The sequence below is a fragment of the Acipenser ruthenus genome, chromosome 41 (genome assembly GCF_902713425.1).
Source record: "Acipenser ruthenus chromosome 41, fAciRut3.2 maternal haplotype, whole genome shotgun sequence".
Lineage (NCBI taxonomy): Eukaryota > Metazoa > Chordata > Actinopteri > Acipenseriformes > Acipenseridae > Acipenser > Acipenser ruthenus.
The window spans coordinates 4,529,788-4,546,912 of record NC_081229.1 but is presented as its reverse complement, the minus strand read 5'-3'; the positions used below and the strand labels follow the sequence as shown (position 1 = coordinate 4,546,912).

Genomic DNA, 17,125 nt, shown 5'->3' with positions numbered 1-17,125 from the left:
GTACGTTGGTAGCGATGCTCCAGTTGATTTGTTACCAAGGAAGGACATGTGGAGCTCCTGGGTGTAAAAAAAGGCGATCGGCTAGGCAGGGGGATTGGAAGACACTCCCTGAACTTCGCTTCAGCTATTGCAAGGGAGGGAAACGTGGGGTGAAATCATTGGACTCTTAGTTTAAAATAAATATACAGGGCTGGCATGAATATTGTAGCGATCGGTGTATTATGTTTGCGTACTGTATTCCCTCTTGTTCCACTGTCTGTGTGCTGTTAATACCGCTGTATTGTGTGTCTCCTCCCCCCCCACCCCAGTCTGTATTACCTGTAGTTGTGGGTTCGCTCTGTCCCTGTGGCTGTGCGAGCTATCCTGTACGCATGGTGTGCTCTGGCCCCTGCCATTGGCTGTTGGTTGTGTGTGCTCATTGGTCCTAGTGTGTGGCTGGGGACCAATGGGATAGCTGTTCGCTCCGGCACCCGATTAGCATAAAGGTGCAGAGTTAAGTTATAAAAGGGGGCATTGCATGGTCATTGTGTTGTTCCAGGGCAAGCAGCTAGAGCAGTGGGATTCTGTAGGGTGCTGAGAGAGATCTTAAATGAAGCTTTGAATCTGGAAGCAGTGTGTTGTCTCCTTCTGTTCTGCCTACTGCGTGAAACACTACAATATATTCACGCTGTGACTTATCTAGCTGACGTAGAGTTCTGGAATATGGTACAAACTACTGTACTAAACCACTTCCCTTTTAGAGTCACTTTTAGACTCATTTATTCAAACGTTGTGACACTTGTCGATGGTGAAACTTGGTTGCAGAGGCTTTGCTACTTAATGCGATCATTTTCAATGTATTCTTTGCTTCTGACGAGCAGCTGACCAGGGTGGAGATATCCAAGCTAAGCACAATCACTGCAGGTGAAACAGGCGTCAGTCATCCCTGACGCTATTGTTGAGTTCGGGTCCCAGTATCTCCGCCCCACTCGATCACAGCACAGCTGCTCAGAAACAGCTTAGAAACTGAAAGTGGCCAAACGTGTGGCTTCATGGTGATGACAAACACCAGTACCAGTTCTAAACAGGGAGTGATTTTATGACGGTATTTTTGCGAGTAAAATAAAGGAGCAACCTTCCCACGTCACGCAGGAAATTCACTGTGTTCGGATCAGAAATGACTGCTCTTTATCTTACAGTTACAGACCAGGAATTTCACTCCTACCCCTGCCCTCACTGCGAGTTCTCCTTCACGGGAAAACACTATCTGGAGAAGCACTTAAAGAGTAGACACCAGGATGAGCTCCCCCCGGAGGAGACACGGCACAACTGCACTGTGTGCAGGAGGGGGTTCAGTCGCCTGGGACACCTGGAACAGCACCAGCGCACTCACACCGGAGAGAAACCCTATCACTGCACCGTCTGCGGGAAGAATTTCACCCTCCTGGGCCAACTGAAAGCCCGCCAGCGCATTCACACCGGTGAGAAACCGTACCGCTGCGTGCAATGCGGGAACAGCTTCAAACACTTGATCAACCTGAAAACGCACCAGCGCATTCACACGGGGGAAAGGCCCTACCACTGCCCCGAGTGCGGGAAGTAGTTCCGGCAGCTGGGAGACCTGAAGAGCCACCGGCGGATTCACACCAGAGAGAGGCCCTATCACTGCACCGAGTGTGGGAAGGGCTTCAAGCAGCGGGGGAACCTGAAAACACATCAGCAGCTGCACACCGGAGACAAGCCCTTTCACTGCACTCCGCTCCACTGCCACAGGAGCTTCAGTCACCCGCATCCACCCGGATCACCGGATCACATGGCGGGGTGATCGGAGTTCATTTACACCAAATTACGTTGTGTTTAATACAGATCTTTTTCATATTTTACAAACCATTGCATCGCCTAGAATTTTAAGAATTGAGACATCATTTTAAAAACTATATGAACATAATTTAGATATGTTATTTAACCATCAAGTAATCTGAGAAACTGCAAAATGATATCGCAAATGTCTACCGGAAGCCCTAATAATAGTACAGTATTTCATGTTAGAGGAAGGAATGAGCCAAACGTGTCTTTGGTGTTGTACTGGAAGAGGAGAAAACTTACAGTTGCTTTGTTTTTACCCTTCTTTGCTTCGCCAGGAAGCAGCCCTTGTTGGTTTTCCAGTTAGTATACATGTCCTAAAGGGAAGCTGCAGACAGACACCCACGCTTCCATCCTCTCTGAAACTCTCTGGAAACAATGTTACTCAATGTGGACTAATGTCACTCATTGTAAAGCTATTCCCTGGTTTAAGATTTTATATTGAATAATGTTTGGGCTCAACGTGCACTCATTTCAAACACCACTATCATTACTTATGTATTTATTTATTTTTGTTCCAAACACAACTGGGTCAATTGCAGCTGATTTAGCAGATAGATCATCTGATAAATCAGACTAAACAAGATCTCGATTGCAGCATCATACCAAATCAGATTCGTGATGATCCTGTTTAAGTGGATTAACTTACCGGTAGTACTGTCAAGGATAAGACTAACCTAGTACCTATTGCATTTTTTTGCATTGGCAGAAGAAACAACATCAATAACAAATAGTTAGCAGAGCTCCTTCCAGTCCAGGGCAGGCTTGAGTCCTGGAGACTGAACTGCTCCCTTCCACAAGCAAAGGCAGAGTCCTAGAGACACCCCTAATGCTGACCTGAACACAAAGTACTGGCCCTGTGTGGTGAATAGGACGACACTAATATCCACTGTTTGTCTGGAGGCTATGTAATTGAGACCACTGTGACTTGAGCTGATTCAAACCCATGCCTCTCTGAATCTGTGTATGAAAGTAACATGGTATGAAATGTACAATTCAAATGTGTTGAATTACATCTATATCAGAAGCAGCCTTTGTGTGTTGGTCAGCCTCTTCTCATAAATGCAAAAACCTCCTGATTATGTTCCTGGTGTAGCAGGCAGACTGCATGCAAACTAGTTTTTTTTTTTTTTTTTTTTTTTTTTTTTTTAACAGTGCGCTTATTCATCAGGTGCTTTAGTGAACAGACTCTGTGGGACCAGCACACAAAACATGCAAATAAGAATACTGAGCAAATGGAACTTGTATTTTGCCCCTTTTTACAACTTGAAAAGGCTGTTGGAGAAGATCTGTTCAGAGGGGACATCTGTACAGACAGGAGACATTCCCAGCAGCAAACGGGGACAACCGACTTCCACTCTGTACCCCTGCACTGAGTGTGAGAAGAGTTTCATGCAACTCCAGGTCTTTCGCAGACACCAGCGAGTTCACAAAGGAGAGAGCCCGTACCACTGCACTGAGTGCGGGAGAGTTTTCAGCCAGCTAGCAAACCTGAAAGTGCACCAGCGAATTCACACCAGAGAGAAACCATACCGCTGCACCGAATGTGGGAAGAGTTTCAGACAATCTGGGACCCTGATAGAACACAGCCGAATTGACAGCAGAGAGACTCTGTACCACTGCGTTGAATGTGGGCTGCGGTTCAGGTACGCCAAGTCCCTCAAAACACACTAGAGAACTCACACAGGAGAGAAACTGTACCTCTGCACCGAATGTGGGAAGAGAATCTGGGACCCTGAAAGAACACAGCCGAATTCACAGTGGAGAGACTCTGTACCACTGCGCTGAATGTGGGCTGCGGTTCAGGTACGCCAAGGCCCTCAAAACACACCAGAGAACTCACACAGGAGAGAAACCGTACCTCTGCACCGAATGTGGGAAATGTTTTAACCAGTTTTAACTGCTGACTGCGGGAAGAGGTTCAGGCAGACAGGAGACCTGAAGTCCCACCAGCACATTCACACAGGAGAGAAAGCGTATCACTGTGCTGACTGCGGGAAGAGTTTCAGACACTCGAGTTCTCTGAAAACGCACCAGCGAATTCACACAGGAAAGACTCCTTATCACTGTAGTGCATGAGGGAAGAGTTTCAGGCACTCCAATGTGCTGAAGAATCACCAGGGAATTCACAGAGGAGATCTTCCTATTTAAGGGATCTAAATTCCTGCGGTTCTGTAATTTGTCCTGGAAAAAACACGCTCAATTTCAGATCCAAGTTGTTTTGCCTAATATTACTATTGAAAAATATTTTTGTAAAAATTAAAATAAATAAATAAATAAATAAGTGGTGAAAATAGTGATTGGTAATAGGAAGCAATGATTATTTAAAGAAAATGGAAATGTGGGTTATCAATTTTTCATATTGTGGTTTGTTACTGTGTTCTGTTTAACCTGAGTTTGGAAAAATCCATGAATTTGACATTTTCTATTGCCGGCATGGCCACTAAACATCACACCGACCAACAGGTTATCCTGTAGTACTGCGGGCAACTCGGGTGTGCAATTTGTATCGCCCTGCACCCTGGATAACAAGATTTGCCGTTATACTTTGTCGGTTGGACAAGTATTGGACAATTATTTTTCCTATGTTGGTTCTGTTGCTAGAAGGCAGAAGCTATTTTTATATTTGAATGAATCCCAAGTACTGCAATCACAAAGTTATTTTATAAATAAATCAATCAATCCTGCAAGTTATAGTCTACTTTTTTGTGTTTTGTACGACATGGAGGGTACAAGTAGATTTTTGTAGCATTTTGTCCCTCGGACAAGGTTTTTTTCAAAAATTGCACACCCCTGGCAACTGGTGTTGGTGTGAATAAAAGATCTGTCCTTCTATATCAAAATGTGTTCTGTATAATATTATGTTTTATGTTATTTAAAGTAAACCTTTAACTAATTGTATCTGCTGGCTGCTTGTACACCAAGAGCTCAGACAATAAAACACAAGCACTCATATACTGTAAATGATATTCCAGTCTATACATGTATGAGAAGTTTCCTTCGTTTCCCTGATGAAATGGTAATGTTCTATACCGAACGACCAGCCCAAGTACGTCACACAACTACGAAACAATCAACTCCTTTTTACAAATTTGACCCATTCTGAGTTAATCTACAAGATGCCAAGAAGATTTTATAACAAGAGATTATAGATAACATTTTTTTTTTTCCATATACAATTAAGATGTTCCTGAAAGATGTATCCTTCACCATATTTTCATGGTGGACCACCATCACAAAGCATTTTCCAGAGGTAGGCTGTGAACTGTGCATTATATGCAGAGTCACTCACAATAGGACATTGATTTAACATCTCATACGCAGGACGGGACGCGGGGAGGTGAGGTGACTTGCTCAGGGTCGCACAGTGAGTCAGTCAGTCAGTGGGCAGAGGTGGGATTTAAACCGGTGACCTTCTGGTTACAAGCCCTGGACTTTAACCACTGGACCACACTGCCTCCTAAAACTCACACTAGAAACACAATATTGTTTCAAATGACCAGGAGCCAGGAGTTTGATGTTAAATCCATTGTTCCTGCCCTATAGCTGGTAGAACTCCTATATAACATCAGTTGTGACTTTATTCATGCTGTGATAAGTGCAATTAATTATTTACTAGGGGCCTGATTAATCAAGCACCTGGTAATTTCAATAATATACCCCAACTAGTGGATTTCTGCAGCAGTGTGGAGTAGTGGTTAGGGCTCTGGACTCTTGACTGGAGGGTCGTGGGTTCAGTCCCAGGTGGGGGACACTGCTGATGTACCCTTGAGCAAGGTACTTTACCTAGATTGCTCCAGTAAAAACCCAACTGTATAAATGGGTAATTGTTTGTAAAATAATGTGTAAAAAAATTATGTAATTGTATGTCAAAAATAATGGGATATCTTGTAAATTGTAAGTCGCCCTGGATAAGGGCGTCTGCGAAGAAATAAATAATAAAAATAATAATATTTTCTGCTCCCCCACCCCCAAAAAAAGACAACCAAAGATTTGAATTCCCATGTTAATAAACATACATGACGTTTATTTGATCACAGGACATTATTAGAAAAAAGGGGTCTTCTAGAGACCACTCATGCACAAACACACCCAACATAATCTGGAAAAACAAAATTAAAACAAGGAAAAATAAAAAGCAACAAAAAACTTTCTTTTTCCTTTTAAAACAAAAAGGTCTGAAATATCATAACAAACAAGCATTTTAATTATATACAAAATGGTCTTCCTTTCTTCTCCTGCACCTTCTCCGTGTTCTGGATGTAATCAGAGTCTGGAGGCTGGTTTATCGCGTCTGTTCAACTGAGGAAAGAGAAGGGATTCAGTGAAATGAAAGTGAAAGGAAGTGGATTATTTTAAGCGGACTGGGGTACACTGAGCTGAAAGTTACTGAATCAAATTGAATCCAAGGAATTCAGAAAAACAAAAGAACAATGCAGCAGGTAAATGTTTCAGCTGTTGCTTTTAAAAACACTGCACTATATTGAAGTGAAGTGAGTGGAAGTGAACGATACAGAAGTTGTGATAAAATGATGTGTGTTGAATTAAAATTAAGTATGTTATGTCGGTGTCTCCTAGTATAAGAGATGTCCTCTTTGTGTAGTTTGGAGCGAGCCTCACCAGTACGTGATTTATAATGGACTTGCTGAATTGAATTGCAATGACGTGTGGAAGAGGAAGGAGGTACTCACTGTAGGAGGAGATGTCGATCTCGTCAGGAAGCTCGCTGATGTTCACTTCAAACCGGTCCTGCACGTCGTTCAGCACCTTGGCATCGTTCTCGTCTGACACGAAGGTGATGGCCAGGCCCTTGGTACCGAACCGACCTGCCCTCGCCACCTGTGTGTGAGAGGGAGGGGCAGGAATCAGGATCTACACAACTCACTTCACTACACTTAGCCTCCGCTAGATCTGTGTAACTTGGGATCTCCATGTGGGCAATAAAGTCTGAAATCACCAGCAGAAATGCGGTCCTTTTAGATATTGAGACAGTGTGACCCTTATTGCCCAGGGTGATTTATTTCCTGTAATTCGATAGGATAAGTAGAAATGAATACATTCTGAACATTGTAAATAATTACAGCGAGCCTGGCTCATACCCGGTGGAGGTAGGTGTCGGAGTCCTCGGGCATGTCGTAGTTGAAGGCGATGTTGACCCTCTCAATGTCCATGCCTCGACCAAACAGGTTTGTGGCCACCAGGATCCTGCGCTGGAAATCCTTGAACTGCTGGTAGCGGGCAAGCCTGCGAGAGAGACACACACATGAGTTTGTAGTGTTTGTAGGGACTCTGCATCGCCTCCCATGAAGTGTAGATTTACTGTTTTAAACTCCAGAGTGGGCATGGATCGCCACAACAATAATGACAGCTGCTGCTAAAGTCAATGTAAAATACACTGGGCTCCAAAAATAGGGATTTTGCTTGGTACTTCAAAAATATCATCTCAAAAAGATGCGCATGGTTGTGGTGAAAACATGGGACTATGCTTTGACAGATTCTTTTTTAACACAGATTTCTTTAAAAAGATATTTTCCATGTTCACAATATATGTTTTAACATTACAGGGTAAAGGCCTATATAAGACAGACTCTGTATGTTACTCCTGCCTGGTGGGGGCTGTTCTGACCCGGTAAGCACTCACCTCTCCTCCTGGGGCATGCCTCTGTGGATGGCGATGGCAGGGAAGTTCTGCTCCACTAACAGCTGGGCCAGCGCCACACACCTCTGCACAGACTTCACAAAGATCACCACCTGGGAACAACACACACAGTCAGATATACAGTACTGGAACACCCTCTTGAGCAGATACAGCATTGTGTTTAGGGAGAATCTCTTCAGACATGTTTGCCACAGTTCTATTGCATTTTGTATTTCATACTTAGAATAAGTAGCTTCATTTGTCATTTGAATTGATGTTTTTTAATTTCCCTTACTGTATTACAGTGTTTGTAGTTATTCTGAGTTTTCAACTGTGCCAGACCATTTACTCTACCTTTAAGACAAGAGTAGGCAGATGGGGCTGGCATAGTGGAAATGTCATACTGTCACATTACTTAAATAGCATGAGGAAGGCTGTTCAGTCACGGCACTTTTCCAGACCAGCTTCAAGCAAGTTCAAAACCAGGTAAAGGCAGATCTAGAAAAATATGTTAACTCAAGATTGGAGCAACATAACCCAAACCATTCAGAATGATAACAAACACAATACAACAGTAAGGGGGGTAAACATTTTAAACCAGTTAGCCATTAATTAAGCATGTGGTTCTTTGTGCCAGTGTCCACATGCATCAGATAAGCCAGAGCACGTGTGGGTGCAGCTCCAGAGCCAGCCCAGAGCTTTGTCCCCTCACCTGGTTGAACTCGAGCACGTCCAGCAGGTCGAAAAGCTTGCGGTTCTTCTCGTTGTCTTTCAGCTTCACATAGTACTGCTGCAGCCCGTGCAGGGTCAGTTTCGTCTCATCATCCACAAAGATCTCCATGGGCTGGGGAGGGAGGGGTGACAGGGAGAGAGGAAAGGCAGGGTTAGACTGCAACACCCCCCTCCCACTGCACAACATACAGGATCTACACTGTCCTCCCTCAACCCCTCCTGACACACACGCATCTCAAAGGGCTAAGGGACAGGAAGAGGAGAAGCCGTGTTAAACTGCAACCCCATCTTCCTGTCTTGCAATAAACGTGGGGCACTGTCCCCTATCACTCTCAATCAAACCCTCAGACAGACACCCTCAGAATTGCAGTGCACTCCTAAGCTTTTCAGCTTTTAAATCAAGTTTGTCATCTTTTGTTTTCTTCGTATCCCTTGTTAAAGCAGACCCTAATCTTTGATTTGTAACTTTAAAATTTGCAAAAAAAAAAAAGTAGTTTCTAAAATACAGAACCCCACTTCCTGAAGGGTGCGTCCTTGTCGGCTGGTCAAATGGTTGAATAAATAAAAATCAAGGAAAAAGAACATGATTCTGCAGTTTAAAAACCAATCATTTGAAATTTTGGAGTTACAAATATATACATTACAGAGGCACATTTTAATAAATATGTCCCTGTGCCTAGAAGAATGTTTATTAAATTCAATGAATCACTTGTCTGGTGGGATAGTGGTGGGAGTGATACTAGAAAACATTACGCTGTATGAAACTGAAACAGGCAACATTTCTAAGGAATAAAAGTAAGGATTTATAAAAACAACATAAAACTGAAATGTGATGAGAATTTGGGGGTACATATCTTGAAACATACTGCTGCCTACAGCAAGTTGCTTCCACAGTTGAATCACATAAAATAGAGATCAGCTGAGTCAGATTTAGTTCTTGAGAAAGGTCTGCACCTTTTCCCTCCAAAAAAGGCGAGTGGAGCAGTCAATAGAATTCAACTTTGAATCAGCATTACTGTTCAGTACTGTTTTTAAACACTGGGTCAGATTCATTATGATGCATTCAGTACATGCAGTTTGTAAAGCTCGTGCATAAACAAAACCAAATTATCTAACACATAATGATAGAAAACTACCATGATACATCTTAACTGCATGAAGGACTAATAGTTACATAACTGTTACTCAGACAATGGATTTTTAATAGTTTCATAACATTCGAATTGTTTTATTCCTCACTGAAAATTCCTCTTTTCAATGTGTTTAAATTAGGGCCTGCTTGGCTAATTCATTAACATGTAGTTAAACTTTAAGCTAAAGCATGTATGTAAAGCAAATGATAAGATGAAACTAGTCAAAGCAGATAAGTGTTTTGACTTGGCCTTCATCAGTGCAAGCTGAAATGTTTTGTCTACTTGGATAAACAGCAGTCTTCTGAGGATGCAATATATACTCACTCTTTCTACCTGTGCATAGCAGCTTGAGCTCTTCCAGGTATTACAATAAAGCAGACACTAAAATTGGAATACCTCTTATCGTGTGTAACTATATCATTTAAAATAAGTGATTCTTTTTGCTTGTACGAACACTGCTCTGTCAAAAATTTAATCACGTACTACGATTCATTTTAAAAACGGCCTGAGGTTTAAAATGGAAAGCTTTAGGCTCTCAGCTCTCAGCCTGGACTGTCTCAAAGTGCGCCGCAATGAGGATCTTATTAAGACCACAGAATGTAAAACCTGGACTGGCTCAAACCGCTCTGCATATTGTTTAAATTAAAAAAGGATAAATGATCCTGTAGAGGTCAGTCTGTCAGCAGCTGGCACCCCCACACTGCCAATCTATCTGCCACTCCCGGTCTCTGGTGCTGTGGTTCCCGGAGCCTCTCCTGCTGCTGTTCTTCAGTTCCACCACTGGATGGCGCTGGTCACAGGCACTGCATGAAGGAGCTGCAGTTTCCTTTTTCTCACCACTGAGGTTGAAAGCAGGAGGCTACTCTGTGTGTGCAGCCCCTTATGGGGAGTTTTATCTGCATTTATATTTTGGATCTGGAAATGGGCGGATCATGTGCAGGGTTTTATTTTATTTCTAACACTAAAGTGTTTCAAGTGCGTAGAATAATGTGAAATGGAACTGAGAGGACAAAAAGTTGTGATTTAATCAAATTATAATCCTACATGTTACTTAATTTTTTTTTTTTAATATATAAGGTTTTTGACTTACCCTCCTGTCTTTGTTGCATTGCATTGCTTTATTATTATTTTTTTAAAGCTGATCTGAGTGTCTTCCTTCTTTACATGTCGAAAAAATAACTAATAAAAAAAAAAACTGCAACATCGCTGCAGGATAAATGACAGGTGGGTGAGGGGGAGGAGAAAAAATAAAACTGAAATAAAAATAAAATAAAAAAAATGCTTCCACTATGGTGGTAATGGCGAACCCAGCAGTACAGCAGCAGACTGAAATTCAGTTGGATCCATCCTATTTTGCACGCAGTTCCTGTTATTTTTTTCTCTTTTCCTTTCCCGAAAAATAAAATCTTCCGCATCTTATCCCTCCCTGACAGTAAAGCACCATCTTCCCCGCGCAGTCTTGCCGTTTAAACCCGCGCTTCAGACGCTAAACTCGGACCAGAGCGATCACAAATTCTTTGGAGAAGTTAGTTTTTTTTTGTTTTAATTCAGACAAATCATCTGTAGCTCTTGTGGTTGGGTTTTGTGATGCATTAAATTACGAACATCCGATTATGTGTTTGTTTGCATGGAGGTGATTGTGTTTCTTAAACACCACTGCAGAAAACGATTGATACAACCATCCTGACCAGTTCTGAGTTTAAAGGTACCAGGCAAGTAGAAACATTTTAGCCAATGCTAATCAGGGTATAATTATATCAGGTTTGTTAATTTCAAGTTGGAGAGAAAAATCACAGTCCAGAATTCTCTAGATATGAATGTGTATTGCAATGTGCTATTGCAGTTTAGCTGTATTCTGAAAGGTGGGAGAAAGAAAGCCTAACGGACAAGAGAGGAATCTAATTTAATTTGAATTCAGATGATAAATAAAAGGTTGACCTTGAACGCTGTAGCCCTCATTGTTACAGCTTTTGGCCCATATTACCACCATTTTACAAAGTGGTATTTTTTTTTTTTTTGTAGGTTAGTTTGTAAGGGATTGAGACTGCATACATATGTGTTGTTTTGCAGGCCCTCCTTGGAAATGAGATACAGATCTCAAGGGATCCAGGGCTTTCCTGCTCCCCATGAAATCTACTGTTAACAACAAAGCAAGCAAATATGCACTGACGTTGGGTGTAAAAGTTTAGTAGTTGTAGTAAACTAAACTTAAACATGCACTTGCTTATACTTGAGAACAATGACGGGTTCTCACCCTTGTTAAACAATTAGAATGTGGGGGTACTAGAGTTCCCCATCATTTCTATAGATGGATGGGATGGAAAGCGTGTTTATACTTTTTTCTCTGATTTCTATTTATTTTGTACATGCAGTGAAAGCACAGTCAAAGTTCCCCACAGAACTGAACGTCTAAAATATATTTCTTGGTCTGTCTACTTGACAAGGAGTTCCCCTAATAAATCAAGAAGTGTCTGAACTTGAGAGAGGACACTGGTACTCAGCAGATTAAGACTTGGAGCTCTGCAGTAATAGCGTTGACAACTGGAATATTTGCTTTCCGTCTCTGTCAGAAAGCTGGTGGTTTTGTTGCCACACACCTTAATTAAGATTTTAATGAGTCAGTGGCAGTGGAGACTGCTCACTGGTTTTCAAGGTACTGGTCATGTGGTGTTAATGGGATCAGTCGTTTTTGATGCAGTGGTGTTTGTAAGGACTGGGTATGTCCCAGATGCAGTGGTCTTTTAGGAACTGCATGTACTGATGTCAAACAGAGCAGGGTCTGTTTGAAATCGTCATTACTGATTCAGTATGTTGTAGCAACAGTGTTTTTGAGGATTGTCAGAGCGTACTGATTGGGGTTTTAACGGCCGGGCGTATTGATTTGGCATAGCCTTGAGGTTTTGTTTTAAGAGGGTGGGCGGTATTGATGCTGTCTGGGGCGGTAGCAGTGTTTAAGAATGAGTCGTATAGATGCTGTTTAGCCCAGTTGCAGTGGTATTTTAAGGACTGTGCTTATGCTGATGTTGCATAGGCCAGTTAGTGTTATTTTAAAGGACTGGGAGTACTGACTCAATGGTATATTAAAAATAGGGCCATACTGATGTTGTATAGCCCAGTTACAGTGGTATTTTAAAGACTGTGCTTATACTGATATTGTATAGGCCAGCTGCTGCAGTTATTTTAAAGGACTGGGTGCACCATCGCGGGTGGGTTTTAAAAGGACTTGGCATACTGATGCAGTGGTGTTTTAAAGATTGGGCTATACGGATGTTGTAAAGCCCAGTTGCATTGGCAGTGATGGGAGATCTGGTGCCGCTCTCTCTCTCTCTCTCTCTCTCTCTCTTTGGGACCCCAGGGCTGTGTCTTCCTCAGGCAGGCAGACTGGGCGCCGGGAGGGGATCAGGGCAGGAAGCAGCAGGGGCTCCCGTTCTGAGTAAAGAAGCTAGAAGGGTATTTACATCTTGCATAAACTTGCGACACACGGGTCGGATCTCCTTGCTCAGGGTGGCGCTGAACATCATCACTTGCTTCTCGTGGGGGGTCATGCGGAAAATCTCCTGGACATCACGGCGCATGTCTGAAGGTGGAGAGGAGAAAGAGAGGGGGGGAGTTAGTGCGTGACCTGGGATTTCTGGGTAATGTAGTCTCCCCACTCCCAGATTTTCCTTTTAACTCTACTAGTGTTGAGGTTTACTGAACACACGGTTTGTGGAAAGAAGAGGTTAGGAACTTCTCCCTAAATGTTCTAAATATTTTAGTTCGCTACCATTTTAGATTAAACTGACAGTACTGTACCTTGGTTTGCAGTTAAATTAGTCATTGTGTTTAGCAAGCAATTGATCCAAAACGGCACCCAGAAAGAATTACAAACAGTCTCATGCTTGTATAACCTTGTCTTACTTTAAGTGACTAGACAATGTGTAAAGGAACATGCTTTCATAATTTTCTAAATCATAAATATACTTCGCTTTTGCATTTCAATTCCAATTTATGTTCTCTGTTGAGTTATGATGTTCCAGTATATAGGGCCAAAACGTGACATGCTTTTTTCCATTACAGGACTTCATCACATAGCGTTGAATATAAGCCTCTCTGTGGGTGTGCAATTTTCAGTGTGTGTCTGCGAGTCTCAGTGTCTCCTCACCCAGTTGTTCCAGCATCTTATCACACTCATCCAGGATGAAGTGTTTGATGTGTTTCAGGTTGAGGCTCTTGTTGCGCGCCAGCGCTAGGATCCTTCCCGGAGTCCCCACCACAACGTGGGGGCAGTTCTTCTTCAGCACCTCCTCGTCCTTCTTGATAGACAGGCCGCCAAAGAACACAGCCACCTAGAAGGGAAAAAACAGCAATGCTTAAGACACAAACTCAACTGAACTGGCTTTCAACACAACTGGAACTGAACAGGGTGGCCGTGGCTGAGGATGTGAAATTGAATTACCTTGACAGTGGGCATGTACTTTGAGAATCGCTCGTACTCCTTGCTGATCTGGAATGCCAGCTCTCTTGTGTGACACATCACCAGCACAGACACCTGCAGAACAGAGACACACAATGGAGTTAGTTCAACACAAGCTGCATGGGGATTCAATGAATACTACATTCAAACCAAGTCAGGAGCAGCAACGAGGAAAGGCTACAGCCTTGTGATTGACAAGTCCTAATGTATTTGGAAATTGGAATAAAATAAAATTAAAAAAATAAAAATAAAAAAAAAATAATAATTTATTTCTTAGCAGACGCCCTTATCCAGGGCGACTTACAAGATATCACATTATTTTTACATACAATTACCCATTTATACAGTTGGGTTTTTACTGGAGCAATCTAGGTAAAGTACCTTGCTCAAGGGTACAGCAGCAGTGTCCCCACCGGGGATTGAACCCATGACCCTCCGGTCAAGAGTCCAGAGCCCTAACCACTACTCCACACTGCTGCCCAATGTAACTAATGTGCAAAATGATAGTAAATTAGTTATGATGACCAGGGGGCCTGAAAATATTCTCCATTATTCTAGGGTTTATTTTCCTGTTCACTGCTTCATCAGAAACCAGACTTAGCTCACCCAGTTTGTTAATCATCTAAGAATTTTTTTTTAGTTGCAGGCACACAAGCTTAAAGCTTTCTAGCCACTCTGAACTAAACTGTTCTTACTATTTGCACGGGAGTCCAAAGAGTTTGCTTTATCCCTGGTGTTCATGTTTGTGTACATGCCCTGCCCTTCTGGAGTTTAGAATCTATACATCATTGCAGTCAAGGTCTGTGTGAGAGTGTGCGTCTCAGGCTGTATCAGTGGGAAGAAGGCTCTGTCTGTCTGTCTGTACTGGAGTGTGTAGTAAGGAGACTCTGTCTGTCAGTATCGGCTGCGTACCTGCCCGGTGACGGGTTCGAGCTGCTGCAGGGTGGCCAGCACAAACACAGCCGTCTTCCCCATTCCAGACTTGGCCTGGCACAGCACATCCATACCCAGGATAGCCTGCGGGATACACTCGTGTTGTACTGCAGAGAAAGAAGACGGAAGAGTGGCAGTCAGTGACACGAGACACGCAAGCACACACACACATACATACGACAGCCAGCGGGATATGTTTGACATGGACTGCATAAAGTGAAGGAGATCAGGTAGGATTTTTTTTGCTAAAAATGGTCACGATTATCTTAAATCTTTTCAAAAAGCCATACCACTGCAAGGATGGAAATAAGCCTCCTACTGTGTAACAGCTTTTCACCCATTCCAGGTTATAGTATGTGTTGATTGGCCCCAGGGAATAGGCAACAAGCTCAGGTGTGTCTTATTACACTTCGTAAAACCAGGAATGGATCAAACTGCTACGCAATGGGAGTCCATCCCTGGCCAGACAATAATTAGAAGTGTATCGACAAATCTGTTTTGCCTTGGATGACTGTCAGAAACACGATTACCACTGATAACACAAATCTCAATGTGAACTTTTTAATACAATAAATAATCAAGACTAATTCTCTATAACAGTCATTGATTATTCCTCCATTATTGTTCCCTGTCTCACCCTCGGAGGGGTGCTCGAAGCCGCAGTCCACAATGGCTCTGAGCAGCTCTGGTTTGAGAAGGAAGTCCCTGAAGCCAGAGCTGTGGATGGACACATAGGAGCCCTTTACGTCCTTCTTGGCAGGCAGGTCCACAGCGTCCCCGCTCCCAGCGTTCTCCACCTCGTCATCTTCATAATCCAGCAGCTCATTGTCAACATCGTTCTCAGCCATCCTGACCTAGTGCTGAAGAAAGAGTGCGAGGGGCACAATCAGGATCCTAATCCAAAATCAAACAGGAGTGATAGAAACCAGACTCCTGTTGCACAGCAGTTTCACCCCTTCCAGCTTTTACTACAAGCTTGTTTAGCCAGTGTATAGGTAACGAGCTCAGGTGTGTCGTATTAAACTCATAGTTAAAACAGGAATAGATCAAACTGCTCTGCAATAGGAGTCCATCCACGGCCATACAAATATTAGGAGTGTATCAACAAATCGTGACATATCACATGGTAACAGAGGTTGCATTTTTTGTATTTTCAGGCACAATGTGGCTCATTGTAGTTCACCAAATGGTTTGTGAAGTGAGTTTCATTGTGGTATGAATACATACTATCTAATTTGTCTTTTAACGTATCATTCAAAAGCAGGCTTGTTGTTGGTTATTATCACTACAAAAATGTACTGCTGGTAGTTTAACATCAGAAATCTAAATATTTATATTTTATTTGCCTTATGTTTAGAAAAGGAGAAATTGGTAGCTGTATTAGGAATGTGTTTTCTACTGCGCTAAATCAGCAAAAATCCTACTAGCAGCAAATGCATCGGTAAATACTAGTATTTTTACAACACCCTTATTCCATTCATAGGTGCAGTACGTCACCCAAAAACTCAATTTATAATGCAAAAAAGCTGCAATTATATATTTCCTTATTTTATATTAAACTATACTTATACCAACCAAAAAAAAACACGTCACTATTTCGTTGCAGCACGTCCTTTATTAATGACGCCATACCTCCATTAAACAAATAAGCTTATAAAATGAACACAAATAAAAACTCGAAATACACAACTCGTTCGATTAAGAATATGTGCTGGTTTATTTTAAGAGGTTTCCTGTACAACTGACATGAAGGATGGCAAAGATTCTCAGAGATAGTTGTGTTATAATGTCGTATTAAATGGAGCGAGAACATCGTCTATCTCGCTTACTCATACAACCACAGCAGAGGGCAGTCTTTTAATTTCATTAAAAGCCTTTAAATAGGCGCAATTACAATTAGCGGACCAAAAGGGGAAAGGACGGGGTATTAATTCTTAAATTCGGGGCGGTGCTATCACAGCAATACTACAATAAAATTACCTTTACTCTCGAATAAATCTTCGCTTCGTCTGTTGCGTCGCTCGGCGGCTTTTCTGTTTTTTTTTTTCACAACGTCAAGGCGAGCGCGAGCCACAGCTTAGGACCCGGCTCTGCAGAAAGACGGCTAACCAGCTGCCTGATCAAAACATGCCTAATAAATAAACCACTTTAGCCCCGTCCAGTAAGTTAAACATTCACAGATTCACATATATTACCTTGGTTCCTGTGCTGTGTAGTCATTCAAATGTTTATTTTCAATAAGTGCGCAATGTATTTATCAGCAAAAACATCAAATGTATTTTTATCCACCACTTAATATAAATTATTTTCTCACTTTGCGAGGGGATGTAGCTTCCCTTAGTAACCCTTTATAAATAAAAGGGCAGCAGTGTGGAGTAGTGGTTAGGGCTT

At 42.3% G+C, this 17,125-nt stretch overlaps 1 protein-coding gene across 1 annotated transcript; it reads right to left on the bottom strand.

Annotated features, from left to right (window-relative positions):
* Window positions 1–5,834: 5,834 nt before the first annotated feature.
* LOC131709082 (spliceosome RNA helicase DDX39B) lies at window positions 5,835–16,838 on the bottom strand. Its single transcript, XM_059010921.1, has 11 exons — window positions 16,715–16,838; window positions 15,372–15,594; window positions 14,714–14,841; window positions 13,784–13,876; window positions 13,490–13,673; window positions 12,804–12,922; window positions 8,193–8,324; window positions 7,484–7,593; window positions 6,942–7,086; window positions 6,534–6,681; window positions 5,835–6,144 (listed from the first exon to the last, which is right to left on the bottom strand). The coding sequence occupies exons 2-11, from the start codon at window positions 15,580–15,582 to the stop codon at window positions 6,128–6,130; spliced, it is 1,287 nt and encodes a 428-aa protein (XP_058866904.1). The 5' UTR covers window positions 15,583–15,594; window positions 16,715–16,838; the 3' UTR covers window positions 5,835–6,127.
* Between the last annotated feature and the right edge of the window lie 287 nt (window positions 16,839–17,125).

Coding starts and splice junctions, on each gene's coding strand:
- LOC131709082 (XM_059010921.1), bottom strand. CDS start 15,582: ATGGCTGAGAACGATGTTGACAATGAGCTGCTGGATTATGAAGATGAC. Junction 13,674..13,783: donor AGTACATGCCCACTGTCAAG/GTAATTCAATTT, acceptor TTTCCCTTCTAG/GTGGCTGTGTTCTTTGGCGG. Junction 12,923..13,489: donor TAAGATGCTGGAACAACTGG/GTGAGGAGACAC, acceptor CTCCACCTTCAG/ACATGCGCCGTGATGTCCAG.